The sequence below is a fragment of the Salvia splendens genome, chromosome 3 (assembly GCF_004379255.2).
Source record: "Salvia splendens isolate huo1 chromosome 3, SspV2, whole genome shotgun sequence".
NCBI classification, from domain to species: domain Eukaryota; kingdom Viridiplantae; phylum Streptophyta; class Magnoliopsida; order Lamiales; family Lamiaceae; genus Salvia; species Salvia splendens.
This window is the reverse complement of record NC_056034.1, coordinates 5238116-5251519: the sequence shown is the minus strand read 5'-3', so window position 1 is coordinate 5251519 and position 13404 is coordinate 5238116. Positions and strand designations below refer to the sequence as shown.

Genomic DNA, 13404 nt, shown 5'->3' with positions numbered 1-13404 from the left:
AAAAGATGTACAAATAAATTGAATTGTTATAATAAAAACCTTTTAATCGGTAGAAATTACAGATCATTAGTATTTACTAATGAATATATTAATATGATTTTATGTTAATAGGATTATTTTTTTATATATGCAATTATTTGAACTGTTTGCGTGTCTGAGTCTGGTAATAAACGTGCTCCATTTGCAGGCGATTTCAATACCTATGGATTCTATTCGCCATTTCGTCAAACATGATTTGGGCAAACAGATAGTACTCCCTCCGTCCCGCACTACTCGCACCTTTCCTTTTGGGCACGGAGATTAAGGAATGAGTGATAGACAAAGTCAACAATTACGGCTGTAGGTATAAATTGTTACTAAAAATGGAAAGAGTGCAAATAACTTGGGACGCCCAAAAAGGAAATAAGTGTAAGTAGTGCGGGAAGGAGGGAGTATTTCTTAAGAAAACTCTCTCCCCCCTTTCTTCAGCTCCATATTTCTCTATCATAAACTCCAACAACACAAGCTCATATCCCCTTAACCTCCATTTGTATATGTATACAGACACACAGCTTTAAAATAATCCTGCTTTTTCCAATTCCCTTTATCCACACTTCTTTGCCATTTGTTCATGCCAAAAGGTGGAGCAACTCAATTTTGATGATGTCGAGTTTTCTTCATTCAACCGCACAGAATTTGTTGTTGTCTCCGTTTTTAGGCCGGACGAGGGATCTAACCCCTGTTTCCGGTAGGGCCCGTTTCAGCAATTATACGTCTCAGAAACCCTCACTGAGGAGCCGTAATTCCGGGATCGTCCGTTGCGGTTTGGGCCAGGTTCCATTTCCGGACCCCGAAAATGCTGACTTCTTAATCAAGGATTTGTTTGGTAGAGTTGAAGGGCTTCTATACACAGTTGCTGATGCTGCTGAGAGTTCTTCCGATGCAGTTAGTACAACCAAGCAGAATAGTGATTGGCTTTCTGGGATTACGAATGCCATGGAAGTTGTTTTGAAGGTTGGTTATAAATATTATCGTTGTGAATCAAGCCAACAAATTTTCTTTTGTGTTTTTGAAAGGCTTGGACATGAGTTCTGGGATAGTTGAGGTTGAGGAGAAGTTTGTTGGAATCTGAAGATTGGGACTGTTGAGTTATTGTGATACACATGGATAAAAAAACCTTTTGATGGATTATGAAATGAATTATGCTGAGTTGTGGAATTCTTGATTTCCTTGCCTATGTTTCTCTTGTTTTATGCAAGTATTTGCACTATATGAAGTGTGTTCTTTATAAACAAGGTTAAATGTCAGACAAGCCTATTTCTTCTTATCCATCATGCGCTGAGACATACTATTTAATTGTTTCAAACATGCTATTTATGGAACAATACTACAATTGTGTAACAAAATATTTTGAATGTTCAGGTAGATTATATTTATTTCTACATTTGAAACGATGTTACTCTTTTCAGGTTCTTAAAGACGGGCTTTCCACTCTGCATGTTCCCTATGCTTATGGTTTTGCTATCATTTTACTGACGATACTCGTTAAGGCTGCCACTTTTCCTTTGACAAAGAAACAGGTTATTTTGATTTTATCCTCTCATGGTTTTAGTACAAGTTCTCCTAAAACATTCTTCTTGTTTTATTATTTGTTAATTTTCCTAGAATAGATACTTGTTCAACTTAGAATATGCATAAAGTTGGACTGTTCTGTGTAGCTTATTTAAATAGATGTCTTCAAATGTGATGTGTAGGTGGAATCAGCAATGTCCATGCAGTCTTTGGCACCTCAAATAAAAGCTATTCAGGAACGATATGCTGGTGATCAGGTTACTCTTTTTTTCCCTTTAGGATTGTTGATTTTCTATTCATATAAATGGGCTCAGATTTCTTCTAATTTTTGGATGATAACTTTCCTTCTCACTTTCTTTGACATTAACTGTCTGGGATTGTTTGGAAAACAATTAGTTATTTGGCAGCATGAGGCCCTCTCGGAAATCAAGGGGGATGCAGGATAATCAGGATATGTACCTTTTTAACATTTGCTCTGTGTTTCATATATGTAACTGTCTTTGCAGGAGAGGATTCAACTCGAAACAGCTCGGTTGTACAAGCTAGCTGGTATAAATCCGTTGGCAGGTAATAAACCGACTGTGAAACCTCTACTGTTAATTGATTATTAAAATAGCACAAAAAGTTAAATGGAGAACAATCATATCAATTGTTGTAGAGGATTTGCTCTTATCATATGCCCACCAGTGGAGCAAAATAAATGTTTATGTTGCATCTTGAATTCATATGCTTTCTGGTGTTCCTTATACACAATCAAAGGCGAAGTCATGATTTTTTCCTCTGTCTCTATTTGTTCCAGGATGTCTTCCTACACTTGCCACTATTCCTATATGGATTGGGCTTTACAGAGCTCTTTCTAATGCAGCCGATGAGGTAAACTCCCCCACCATCTTGTGCTTCACCCTTTAGTTTCTTTTTCCGTTTCTTGAAGCATAAGTATGACTTTTACGTACAATGCTGAAGCTTTATTTTAATCGGACTTCCAACTTTATTATCAAGGGATTATTAACGGAAGGCTTCTTCTGGATACCATCACTATCTGGTCCGACAACTGTTGCTGCTAGGCAAACTGGTAGTGGTACCACTTGGCTATTCCCCTTCATTGTAAGACTTTATCATTGTCCTCCATTCTTTATAAAATGTGCATTACTGTGATTTCTGAAGTTCTGCACCTATTATTATATTAAGTTAATGTGGTTAATACCATTTGCATGAATATTTTAATCGATAATAATATCAACATATCCAATTCGAGCATTAAATTTGAATGTGTAGGCACAAGAGAATGTTTTACTGGCGGTCTGGCGTATAAGCTCTTGAGAAGTGTTTGGAAAAATAAGCTCTTAAACAGCTTCTAAGTTATGAAAATAAGCCCAACAACTTACAAGCTCCGTAATAAATAAGTTCCTCAACCCTATATTATTTTTTAATTTTCAAGATCTTATAAGAAACAATCACTTCACAAAACTAGTCATACTATGATTTTTTTTCGCAATATATACCTTTCTAATCTCATCTAACTAAGATATTCAATCTCTGATTCACAGCTTTTTCTCTAGTTTAAAAGCTCAATTATCTAAACACTTTGACAACTTCTAGGCTATTGAGGCCTTACAATCTTGTGAGTTGTCGAAAATAAGATTAGGCTAACATCCTTGACTGTGAAGCAGTTAACTATAGAGACGCATAGGAGAAATTATTGACTCTAGAGAGTTTCCCATATAAATAGGGAGCAGAAAGCTGTGTTACTACAAGGTTAAATTTACTCCTAAAATAACAATTAATATATAAGAAAAACCTAGATGCAAAAGATATTCTACAACACTTGTATTCTTTATGTTATCTACAAAAGGTTTTTTTGCTATGGATATGATAATATTCAAGTAAATCCTATTAACAAATCTTTTCTGATCTTATGCTAAGTATGTGCCGATGTCATATATAATAGTTATCTTTGAACATGATTTAGTACCCTTCTGGTTCTTATTTATTTTTCTTCTCTAACTCAGGATGGTCATCCTCCCCTTGGGTGGTCAGATACTTTGGCATATCTTGTCTTGCCTGTTCTTCTGGTTGTCTCTCAATATATCTCTGTACAGATCATGCAACCTCCACAGGTTTGCCATTGCCTTCCACATATTTGATGAGCTTTTGTTAAACTGGAAGTGGAAGGTTGCGATATATCTTTAGTTATGTGTTTGCATATCCTTAACGGTGTGTTCTCTTTGATGGAAAAAGGGTGGAGAACATATGTTTTCAATTTTTTCTTACTCTTTTCACTTGTCTGGAGCATAATATAGTTTTCCCTGGGCAAGATATATAGTACTCCCTCCGTCCCACTTTAGGAGTCCCGGTTGAGTTCGGCACGGGTTTTAAGAAATGTAAAGGAAAGTTGGTGTAAAAAAATAGTGGAATGTGAGTCCTACTTTTTTATATTAGTTTTATAATAAAATGTGAGTGGAAAAAGTTTAGTGGACTGTCTGCGGGGCCTAATACCATTTATGGAATATTTCAACCGGGACTTCTAAAGTGGGACACCCAAAAATGGTAAACCGAGACTCCTAAAGTGGGACGAAGGGAGTATTTCCTAGCAGCCCCTTTTGCCTCCTTCACACTCCAAATGGGGTATTACTGTGATAATATTTCCTCCTTTTTCCTATGCTTTCCATCTTAGAGAACATGAGATAAAAGACGTGGGTGGGTACCACTAAAAAAAGATGTGAGGACTACTAAAATGTGATAAAAATATTCACCCTGAATTTTCTTTGCACTGTAGTTCATCTTCTTACTTTCTTGAAACTCCATTTCTGATCCTAAAGTTATTCTTGTGATGGAGGAGGTATATTCTCGGATAGAAATTTGTGCTAAATTTTACTTAAACTAGCAGTCAACCATGCCCCCCACCCCCATTTCTCTTAGTTCATACTAAAATAATCATTTCAATTTTCTGATAACTAATATTCAGTTAAAAAATTCTAACTGAGCTTTAATTTGACCACTGCCAGAGTAATGATCCTAATGTCAAAAGTTCTCAAGCCATAACAAAGTTGCTACCATTGATGATTGGATATTTTGCCCTCTCAGTTCCTTCTGGTTTAAGCCTTTACTGGTAAGCTGTTCAATATTTGTGCTACTTGTCCTATTGAAATAATTTCCTCTATTCTTTTCTCACCCATTGTAGTTTCCTCTCATTATTTATGGTTGTTTGCTGGTATCTGATGCAGGCTTACAAACAACATCCTGAGTACGGGGCAGCAGGTATGGCTGCGTAAATTGGGTGGCGCAAGAAGTCCTAAGCCAATTATTGATGACAGTATCGAAAAAAAGCCTATCCAAACACTAAATTCCATCTCTGTGGCACCACCAGCCAAAAAGGTGGTTGAGAAAGAAGAGAAACGGACTCCAGAAGGGCTTCGCCCGGGTGAAAGGTTAAACAAATGTTTTTTTAATCTTGGCTTTTTTTGCTTTATTTGAATCACATTTTTGCCTATTCTGTTCAAATTTCCAGGTTTAAGCAACTAAAGGAGCAAGAAGCTCGAAAAAAAAGGCAAAGAGAGGAAGAGATCAGGAAGGCTGAGGAGGCAACAGCTAACGGACTTCAAATTACAAATGGCAAAGTAAATAAAGAAATCACTTCACTTGAGGATGAGGCTAGTTCTTCTAACATAGATGGCATTTCTGTGAACGGTAATAATGTCAAGTCAGAATCGAAGGATGATGAGAAGGCATCTGCTGTTAGGGAAGAAAATCCTGATATTTTAGATGATCGCAAGAATGAAAGTAGTAATCTGCATATGGACAAAAACATTGAGAAGGTACTTTATTTCTATTTTTATTTCAACCTCTTGCTTTTTCTATCAGGTTGACTTTGCACACTGCATGTTATATTTGCATCAAGTACTTTCATGAGGTCTTTTTTTTATCTGAATAAGAATTAGAAGGGACATACTATGGCCTTCTGGTAAAAGGCTTAGTTGAACTCTGAGAATATATAGTCATGCGATATCTACACGATCATGTTTAGCAGTGTCCTTCACATTGTGATTTTCTGTTTCATGTTTTGAATCCAGGATTAAGTTCATTGCTACGCTGCATTTGGAAACACAAAGATATGTTCTAGAAGAAAATAGATAGATAGGCAGCAACAATTCAGCTAGTGCAGATAGAGGTGAGAATGCATGAGCTTTGGCTATCAACATTGAAATGATGTAAATCATATTAGAGGTGAAAATGATATACAGCCGTGAGAGAGAGAGAGAGAGAGAGAGCTAGTTACTTTTGTAGCATCCATGCAATAGAATTATGCTCATTTCAGTGAGCTGGGAAATCCTTACTTGAAATGTTTCTTGCAATCCATCTTTTACACAGCTCATATATAGCAGCATTTCTGTATTCTTCTATTGAAAATTTTAATTAGTTCGCATCACATGGTGCGGATTTCTTGCTTTTATGGTTTACTGTCTTCATTTCTTGGAAATATTGGAATAAATTATAGTAGTATTTGATATTTTGAAATTTATTGCACATATCAGCGAAGATTTCATTTTAACAAAGGGCTAATAATGTATGTATGAATAATGAATTGTTTGTCAAACTTATTTTTTTTAGGTTCAGCTTAATTTGATTCAAACACAATTATGGAAAGATTATACTTGGAGCTATTGCCGTTTCAACAAAAAATTTCTAAACATACATAATTACAATTAAAAATTCGAATATTGATTTTCTTTTTTGGAAATGTCATGAAACAGACATAATTACAATTACATTTTATTGTTTAAATTATTAGATAGCAAAAGGCATCGCTTTAAGCTAGCTTGTTTTTGACATATTTATGTTAAAAGACACGTTAAAATTATAGAAGTAATTCATTCATGTAACTCGTAATTTATGAAATAAAGTAGTATGAGAGATGATCATTGTAGAATTTTGGCATGTAGTATTTTGAATATGAAATTGAAAAGTGGGGGATAAATAAACATCATGGCCTACTCGGTAAATATTCAATGGTTGCAAACTAACAATTGAAAACTCTTTTTCCAATCTTTATTTATGCACATGAGATGTATGCATATTATGATACGGATTTCAATTGGTTTAGTGGATATTGTCTCATGATTGAGTTTTCAAGTCATAACCCTCAAGATTATGTTGCTTGGCCGCATGCGTTACATCAATTCGGTATAATATTATTTTTCTTTATAAGAATCAATACATCGTTTACATTTTGGTAAGCACCGCTAATATTTAGTCGATATCAACATTTCCATGTTGTAATACTATTATTCAAATAGTAGTACTTGTTATTAAGATGATCGAAGATATACAAAATAATACTCCCTCCGTTATACAATAAGAGTCACATTTGGGTGTGAGCACGGACCCACTTTTATTAATTTTTTACTCCTTACTCTTCCCCAAGAGTACAACACCCACATTCATACTCTTCCGCAAGGACAAGCTCAAGGGTCCCACCATTCTATTATTCGATTTAAATAAAAACATTTCCACAATATTAAAATGCATTAAAAATACTCGGAATACTAATACAAATTACAAAAAAATTTAAAATTATATAATTAAAATCCTAAAAATTTAAAATTACATAATTAAATTCATAAAATTTAAAAAACTCACTACTCGTGGCCGAATTTCGCCCAAATGTGTTTGATTAGGTCTTCCTGTAGCTCAATGTGGGTTCTGGTATCACGCATTGTGTGTCTTGTTTTGATCCTCTCGCCCACCGTCGTATGCACACCTCGGCGTGGGGGAGACCTTGCGGTTGAGCTTCCGGCTTCATCCTCGTCATAAAAGTTAGCTGCCCTCGCTCCTTCGTCAGCTATAATCACGTTGTGCAAGATAATACACATATACATGATGTCGGCGATATTTTTGGGAATTTGAATTTTTTTTTGGTATTATTTTCGATTAAAAAAAAAAGAAAATCCAACGGATAATCCGTTGACGAATAGAAACGCGCCACGTCGCCTGCTCAGCGGCACGGCGCTGCTCGATGCATCGAGCAGCGCCGTGCCGGCGAGCACCGATGCGGATGCTCTAAGATAAAAGTAAAATGTGACTCTTATTGTAGGACGAATTAAAATGACAAAATGTAACTCTTAGAAACCGAGGGAGTAATGGTTAAAGTCTGGTTTGTTCTTTATACGTCTCTTACAATTAAAGGAAAAATTAATAAATCAATCTTTGATCGTCATCATTTTTATTCAGCCTCGTTCCCCACTTTTGAGTTTTGGATCTCCTGATTTTGAGCCTTCTCCTTCTCACTTTCTAGATTTTCTTGTAGTGTTGGAGATAATTGATACTCCATAAAACTCCCTATGTCCATTGTTAAGAGTCATTTTTTGCTATTTTGGTATGTTTACAACTAAAAATCACAATTCAATATTACTATAAATAATAAATAGGCTCTACATTCCATTCACATTTTATAAAAATGAGTCTAATATTCTGAACTCAATCATGACTCCTAATCGCAGATGGAGGGAATACTATTTACCTATGATACAATTAATCCTCGACTATTAAAATCATTGTCATTTGTTGTTGAGCACACGGGTAAAAGGCTGATTTTGTCCCTTTGTTTGGTGTGCTTACTAGCAATTCAATGCGTAATCGATGTGTAATTTTGGATAACCAACGTGTATTTTTAGCTGTTACGTAGATATTATGATATTTGCAGGATATTTTATTCTAAAAAATGAAATACTAATAATTATGATAGGTATTACCTAAATTATGAGATATTTTCAAATAAACGCTCTAAATGACAAGGAAAATTTGATCATTTGCCCTAAGCAAAATTATGCATGATATGTTCTTGTGGACTGAGTTTGGGCTCGAGAAATAAAAAATGGAGCTTCAAGTTAGTATTAATTTCTCATTGTGTTGAATCAGTTAAAATAAATGGATAGGGCTACCGAGACAATAATTTGGAGGGCAAAATGGGACGAATCAGGAAGAGGAAACAAAGCAAGTCACATGGAAATTAACGTGCACAAGGGCCCAGCATACCCTGCCACGTCATCACGTCGGCTGCATTTGCGGACATCTGTCTGTTACATGGTTATTTAACTTAGAATTCCCAGCCACTGCTAATGCTATTATTATTATTATTATTATTATTATTATTATTATTATTATTATTATTATTATTATTTTTATTGCTGCTACGATGTACATGTACGGTTATATAGTACTCCATCCGTCCTGCACTACTCGCACTTATTTTCTTTTTGGGCGTCCCAAGTTACTTGCACTCTTTCCATTTTTAGTAAAAATTTTCACCTACAGCCGTCATTTTTTACTTTCCTATACACTCATTCCTTAATCTCCGTGCCGAAAAGGAAAGGAGCGAGTAGCCCGGGACGGAGGGAGTATTGCACTTCTGTTATTTAACTTAAAAGCGGAATTCCTCGCCACTGCTAATGCTTATTATTATTATTATTATTATTATTATTATTATTATTATTATTATTATTGCGATGTACATGTACGGTTATATAGTATTGCACTTCTGTTATTTAAATTAAATGCTGAAATTAAGCTAGTATCCCATGTGGATACCCTGATTATAGTTTCATTAAATTATGAATTGAAAGTGAACATAATCAATCCTATAATAGTACTCCTAATTTCAGACGTTCACATAAAACCTTTTTGTGACGTAATTTCAGATTCACAATATAAAAACAACACATTATTGTGTTTGTGTACTTCTTTTCGTAATCATTAATAAAAAAACCTATAATTAGTTCATGTGTTTATGTCGACTTATAGTATTATGTTATTACCCAAAAAATACACATTACTATGTTTTTCTATAGTACCATTCTTCCAATGTAGAAATATAAAGCAAAGGCCTATTCATTGACGATTAATATATGATCAACTCTATTGTATCCACACAGTTAAAGGCTTAAACCTAACATAGGATTAAGAACAAAACAGATAACCATGATGTCTCAATACATTTCGTGCACTTGAGGTAATGATGAAAATTTTACTTGTGAAATGAAGTACCTAAAATTTTTCCTATTTAGGGGAAAATTGTCCTTTTTGATTTGATCCCCCTTCATATATCTTTTTGATAGAGAATGCATTTAAATCATTGAAAGTATAGTATTGTTGTAAAGAAGAATTGAAAGAATCAAAATACATTATTATGTTAATAATGAAAAAACATTTTCTTCTTTGTAGTGGCTCAGATTTGTCGGTCACATAGTAGCCATATATTTATGTGTTGAATTTGTCTACATGTCGATGTGTACGAAATTCACATTGTGTTATGACTTGTGGGCATCTCACAAGATTCAATTCTTTCTTATCGACAAATCAATTATTATAAAATAATATGAATTCCGAATTTTTAAACTCATTCTAACTATATTATTTGTATGATAAAAATTCTCCTGACAATAACTTTGATTGTTCGGATAAACCAATTTTGTCAAAATAATAGTACTCGTAATTAAGCTCTATATTGTGTCGGTGAAGCGTAATATGTATGTAAGCAATGCGCATTTTGATTAAGATCTCTTGATAGCTTAAATCACGATAATTGTTTGTATGATTATATTTTATGGGCTAAAACTAATGAAACAGATTTGTTTAGATCGACATTTATTCATATGCATGCAAAAAGGAATTAATATGTTGTAATGTGGATGTGTAGGTTGAGTCGTTTTATAGGGCCCACAAAACTTGCTAATGAATCATCTCCTACCAAAATGTGTCGAGTAAATTGATCGAGCTGCTTAAAACAACACAAAACCCCTTTTTATAATAATAGTCGTCTAATTTCCATTATCATTATTCCTAATCAACCCCACCCAGAATTCCTAATTAACATACCTATCAATTACTTTTAGCATTAATTTCAGCTAACTATATAAAATTATGTGTGACATTGACAACCCTTCTATTTAATTTGTCCTTGCTATAATTGAAAAACAACTACACGTTTGCTTGGAGCAATAACATGAAATAGTATTGTACAGTAATATAATAAAAATACCTTATTGTAATATGATAAAGGAAGTGATGGAAATTACTTTCTACTATCAACATACCGGGTTTATATGTGCGTGCATGATTTAAATCTAAGTTATATCAAATCATGATCATATCATTGTTCTAAAATTTAGTATTACTGTACTACTAATTCTGGAGAAAGTAAAAGTTTTCAACTCCTGGAAGAGATGAAATGAAGGTGGGCCCCATTCTTCTTCCTTAGATTCACCTCATCTCTCATCCATTATCTCTATATAAACATTACACACTCTAACAAAACAGCACAATCCTTTTTTCATCTCTTTTCCAATCTTAAGCATGGGAACTCAAATTCTCATGTTCACGCTACTTGCATTATTAGCTCCTAAATTCACATTCTCTTCACCAGTCCCTGACCCTGAGCTCATAGTACAAGAAGTTAATGAGTATCACTCCCCCCCAAAAAATCATTTCAATACAAAATCCAATATGTCCAATCTAATAATGTGTCACATTTCGTTTTTGCAGGAAAATCAATGCCTCCAGAAGGAACCTGGGGTTCCTGTCCTGCGGGACAGGCAATCCCATCGACGACTGCTGGCGGTGTGACCCAAACTGGGAAAAGAATCGCCAGCGTCTGGCAGACTGTGCGATCGGGTTCGGGAAGCACGCTACCGGGGGTCGTGACGGCAAGATCTACGTGGTGACGGACTCCGGGGACCACGCGGTGAACCCGAAGCCGGGCACCCTTCGGTACGGGGTGATCCAGAATGAGCCACTGTGGATCATATTCGCGCAGGACATGGTGATCCGGCTAAAACAAGAGCTAATGGTGAACTCTTTCAAGACGATCGACGGGCGCGGGGCGAGCGTGCACATCGCGGGCGGCCCGTGCATCACGGTGCAATACGTGACGAACGTGATCATCCACGGCCTCAACATCCACGACTGCAAGCAGGGCGGGAATGCCTACGTCCGGGACTCGCCCGACCACTACGGGTGGCGGACAGTCTCAGACGGCGACGGCGTCTCCATTTTTGGCGGGAGCCACGTGTGGGTGGACCACTGCTCCCTCTCTAACTGCCGAGATGGCCTCATCGACGCTATACACGGCTCCACCGCCATTACCATCTCAAACAACTACCTCACGCACCACAACAAGGTCATGTTACTCGGCCACAGCGACAGCTACAAACAAGATAAGAACATGCAAGTCACCATTGCCTTCAACCATTTCGGAGAAGGCCTCGTGCAGAGGATGCCAAGGTATATATAATATACGTGCAGTTTAGTAGGGTAGATAACTCATCTGTCTTGGAATAATTATATGACAAAAGACCATCTAAAATGTGCGTTCTTATCATATTTTGTTTATTTATCTTTCCTGCAAAACTGCCCCCTAATTCTCTGCAATCTCTGTTTTCAATTGTATGATCTATATGCGTCCGTGTGCAGGTGCAGGCACGGATATTTTCACGTGGTGAACAACGATTACACACATTGGGAAATGTACGCAATTGGCGGGAGCGCGTCCCCTACCATCAACAGCCAGGGCAACCGCTTTCTCGCTCCAGACAGAGAAGACAGTAAGGAGGTTACTAAGCACGAGGATGCGCCAGAGGGTGAGTGGAAGAGGTGGAATTGGAGATCGGAAGGGGACCTAATGCTGAACGGAGCCTTCTTCACGTTGTCGGGTGCAGGGGCATCGTCTAATTATGCAAAGGCCTCGAGTTTAAGCGCGAGACCTTCGTCATTAGTGGGAACCATCACCGGAGGGTCCGGTTCCCTCAACTGTAGGAAAGGCAAACGCTGCTGATTAATATTAATTAGATTACCATATTATTGCTACATTGCAACCAAACGGCACTTGCCAATTATTAGGGATGTAAATTAATATTCCTAATCAAAAATTCAAGGATTGGTGAGTGTAACTTTCTAGCACTAAATTTGTCTGAATTGTGATCGATTCTATCCTTTTCTTGGTGCATTAACTAATGTTCACCAATAATTGATCACTAGTTACACCTTAGACCATTTACATTGAATAAAATAGTTATACAGTTAGTACGTGTATGTATGTGAATCTCTCAAATCAGGTTGATAGATTATTTGGGTATAGATTATGGTGCATGTGGGTGTGGCCCATCTAACTCACATGGGAATCAATCAGTTGATTAAAAGATGTAAAGGAACAAGTTAGTTTGCGGAGGGGCCTATTTTTATTCTTTATCAGATGTAAATTAATACTAACAAAAACTTTGTGATTGTAATAAAACAAGTATTATTGGTGAAATAAATGCATATTGTAATGTGAAATTTAATAATGAGACTATGAGAGTATTAAATATCTTGATGGTGGGGGTTTTAAATAGATAGAAGGATTACACATCGACAATTCGGCTAACGGATTAAGATCAACATGACATACATTCTCTATATATCATTTCATTAAAAAGTTCTTCACAAATAAGACCCTAACTAAATTCTAACTGTGTTAACGACACACTAATACTAGTAGCATATAACAAATTAAAGTAACTGTAACATTTCAGACATCATATGAAATCCAAGTTGATTGGAGACGCTGGTTTTATAATCAGCGGTGGGCCAGAATGGGCAGGAAGTCACGCTGCATCTTTGACAAACGAACTTAATTTCATTTTCATACATCGCTTCTGTGGATAAATAAAGTCGGTATGGGAGTGTCATAACTACTCAACTGCAAAAACAAAGTATAAGCATGAGGGGTACAACAGGATCCAAGAAGCCATTAAGTCAAGACCACCAACCATCATTTATCACTTTGGCCTTCCCATCCGTAAAAAGGCCACTCTTTCTTTGTTC

General features: G+C 36.1%; 2 protein-coding genes across 2 annotated transcripts; both read left to right on the top strand.

The window, feature by feature from the left end:
• Window positions 1-467: 467 nt before the first annotated feature.
• Window positions 468-5958, top strand: LOC121794516 (ALBINO3-like protein 1, chloroplastic). The gene is made up of 11 exons (XM_042192708.1): window positions 468-993; window positions 1449-1559; window positions 1734-1808; window positions 2058-2118; window positions 2351-2424; window positions 2551-2655; window positions 3561-3668; window positions 4557-4660; window positions 4776-4979; window positions 5060-5366; window positions 5622-5958. The coding sequence occupies exons 1-11, from the start codon at window positions 640-642 to the stop codon at window positions 5625-5627; spliced, it is 1509 nt and encodes a 502-aa protein (XP_042048642.1). The 5' UTR covers window positions 468-639; the 3' UTR covers window positions 5628-5958.
• Window positions 5959-10858: 4900 nt separating this feature from the next.
• Window positions 10859-12491, top strand: LOC121794518 (probable pectate lyase 5). Its single transcript, XM_042192709.1, has 3 exons — window positions 10859-11006; window positions 11089-11826; window positions 12016-12491. Exons 1-3 carry the CDS (start codon window positions 10900-10902, stop codon window positions 12374-12376), a joined length of 1206 nt encoding a protein of 401 aa, XP_042048643.1. The 5' UTR covers window positions 10859-10899; the 3' UTR covers window positions 12377-12491.
• The last annotated feature ends 913 nt before the right edge of the window (window positions 12492-13404 follow it).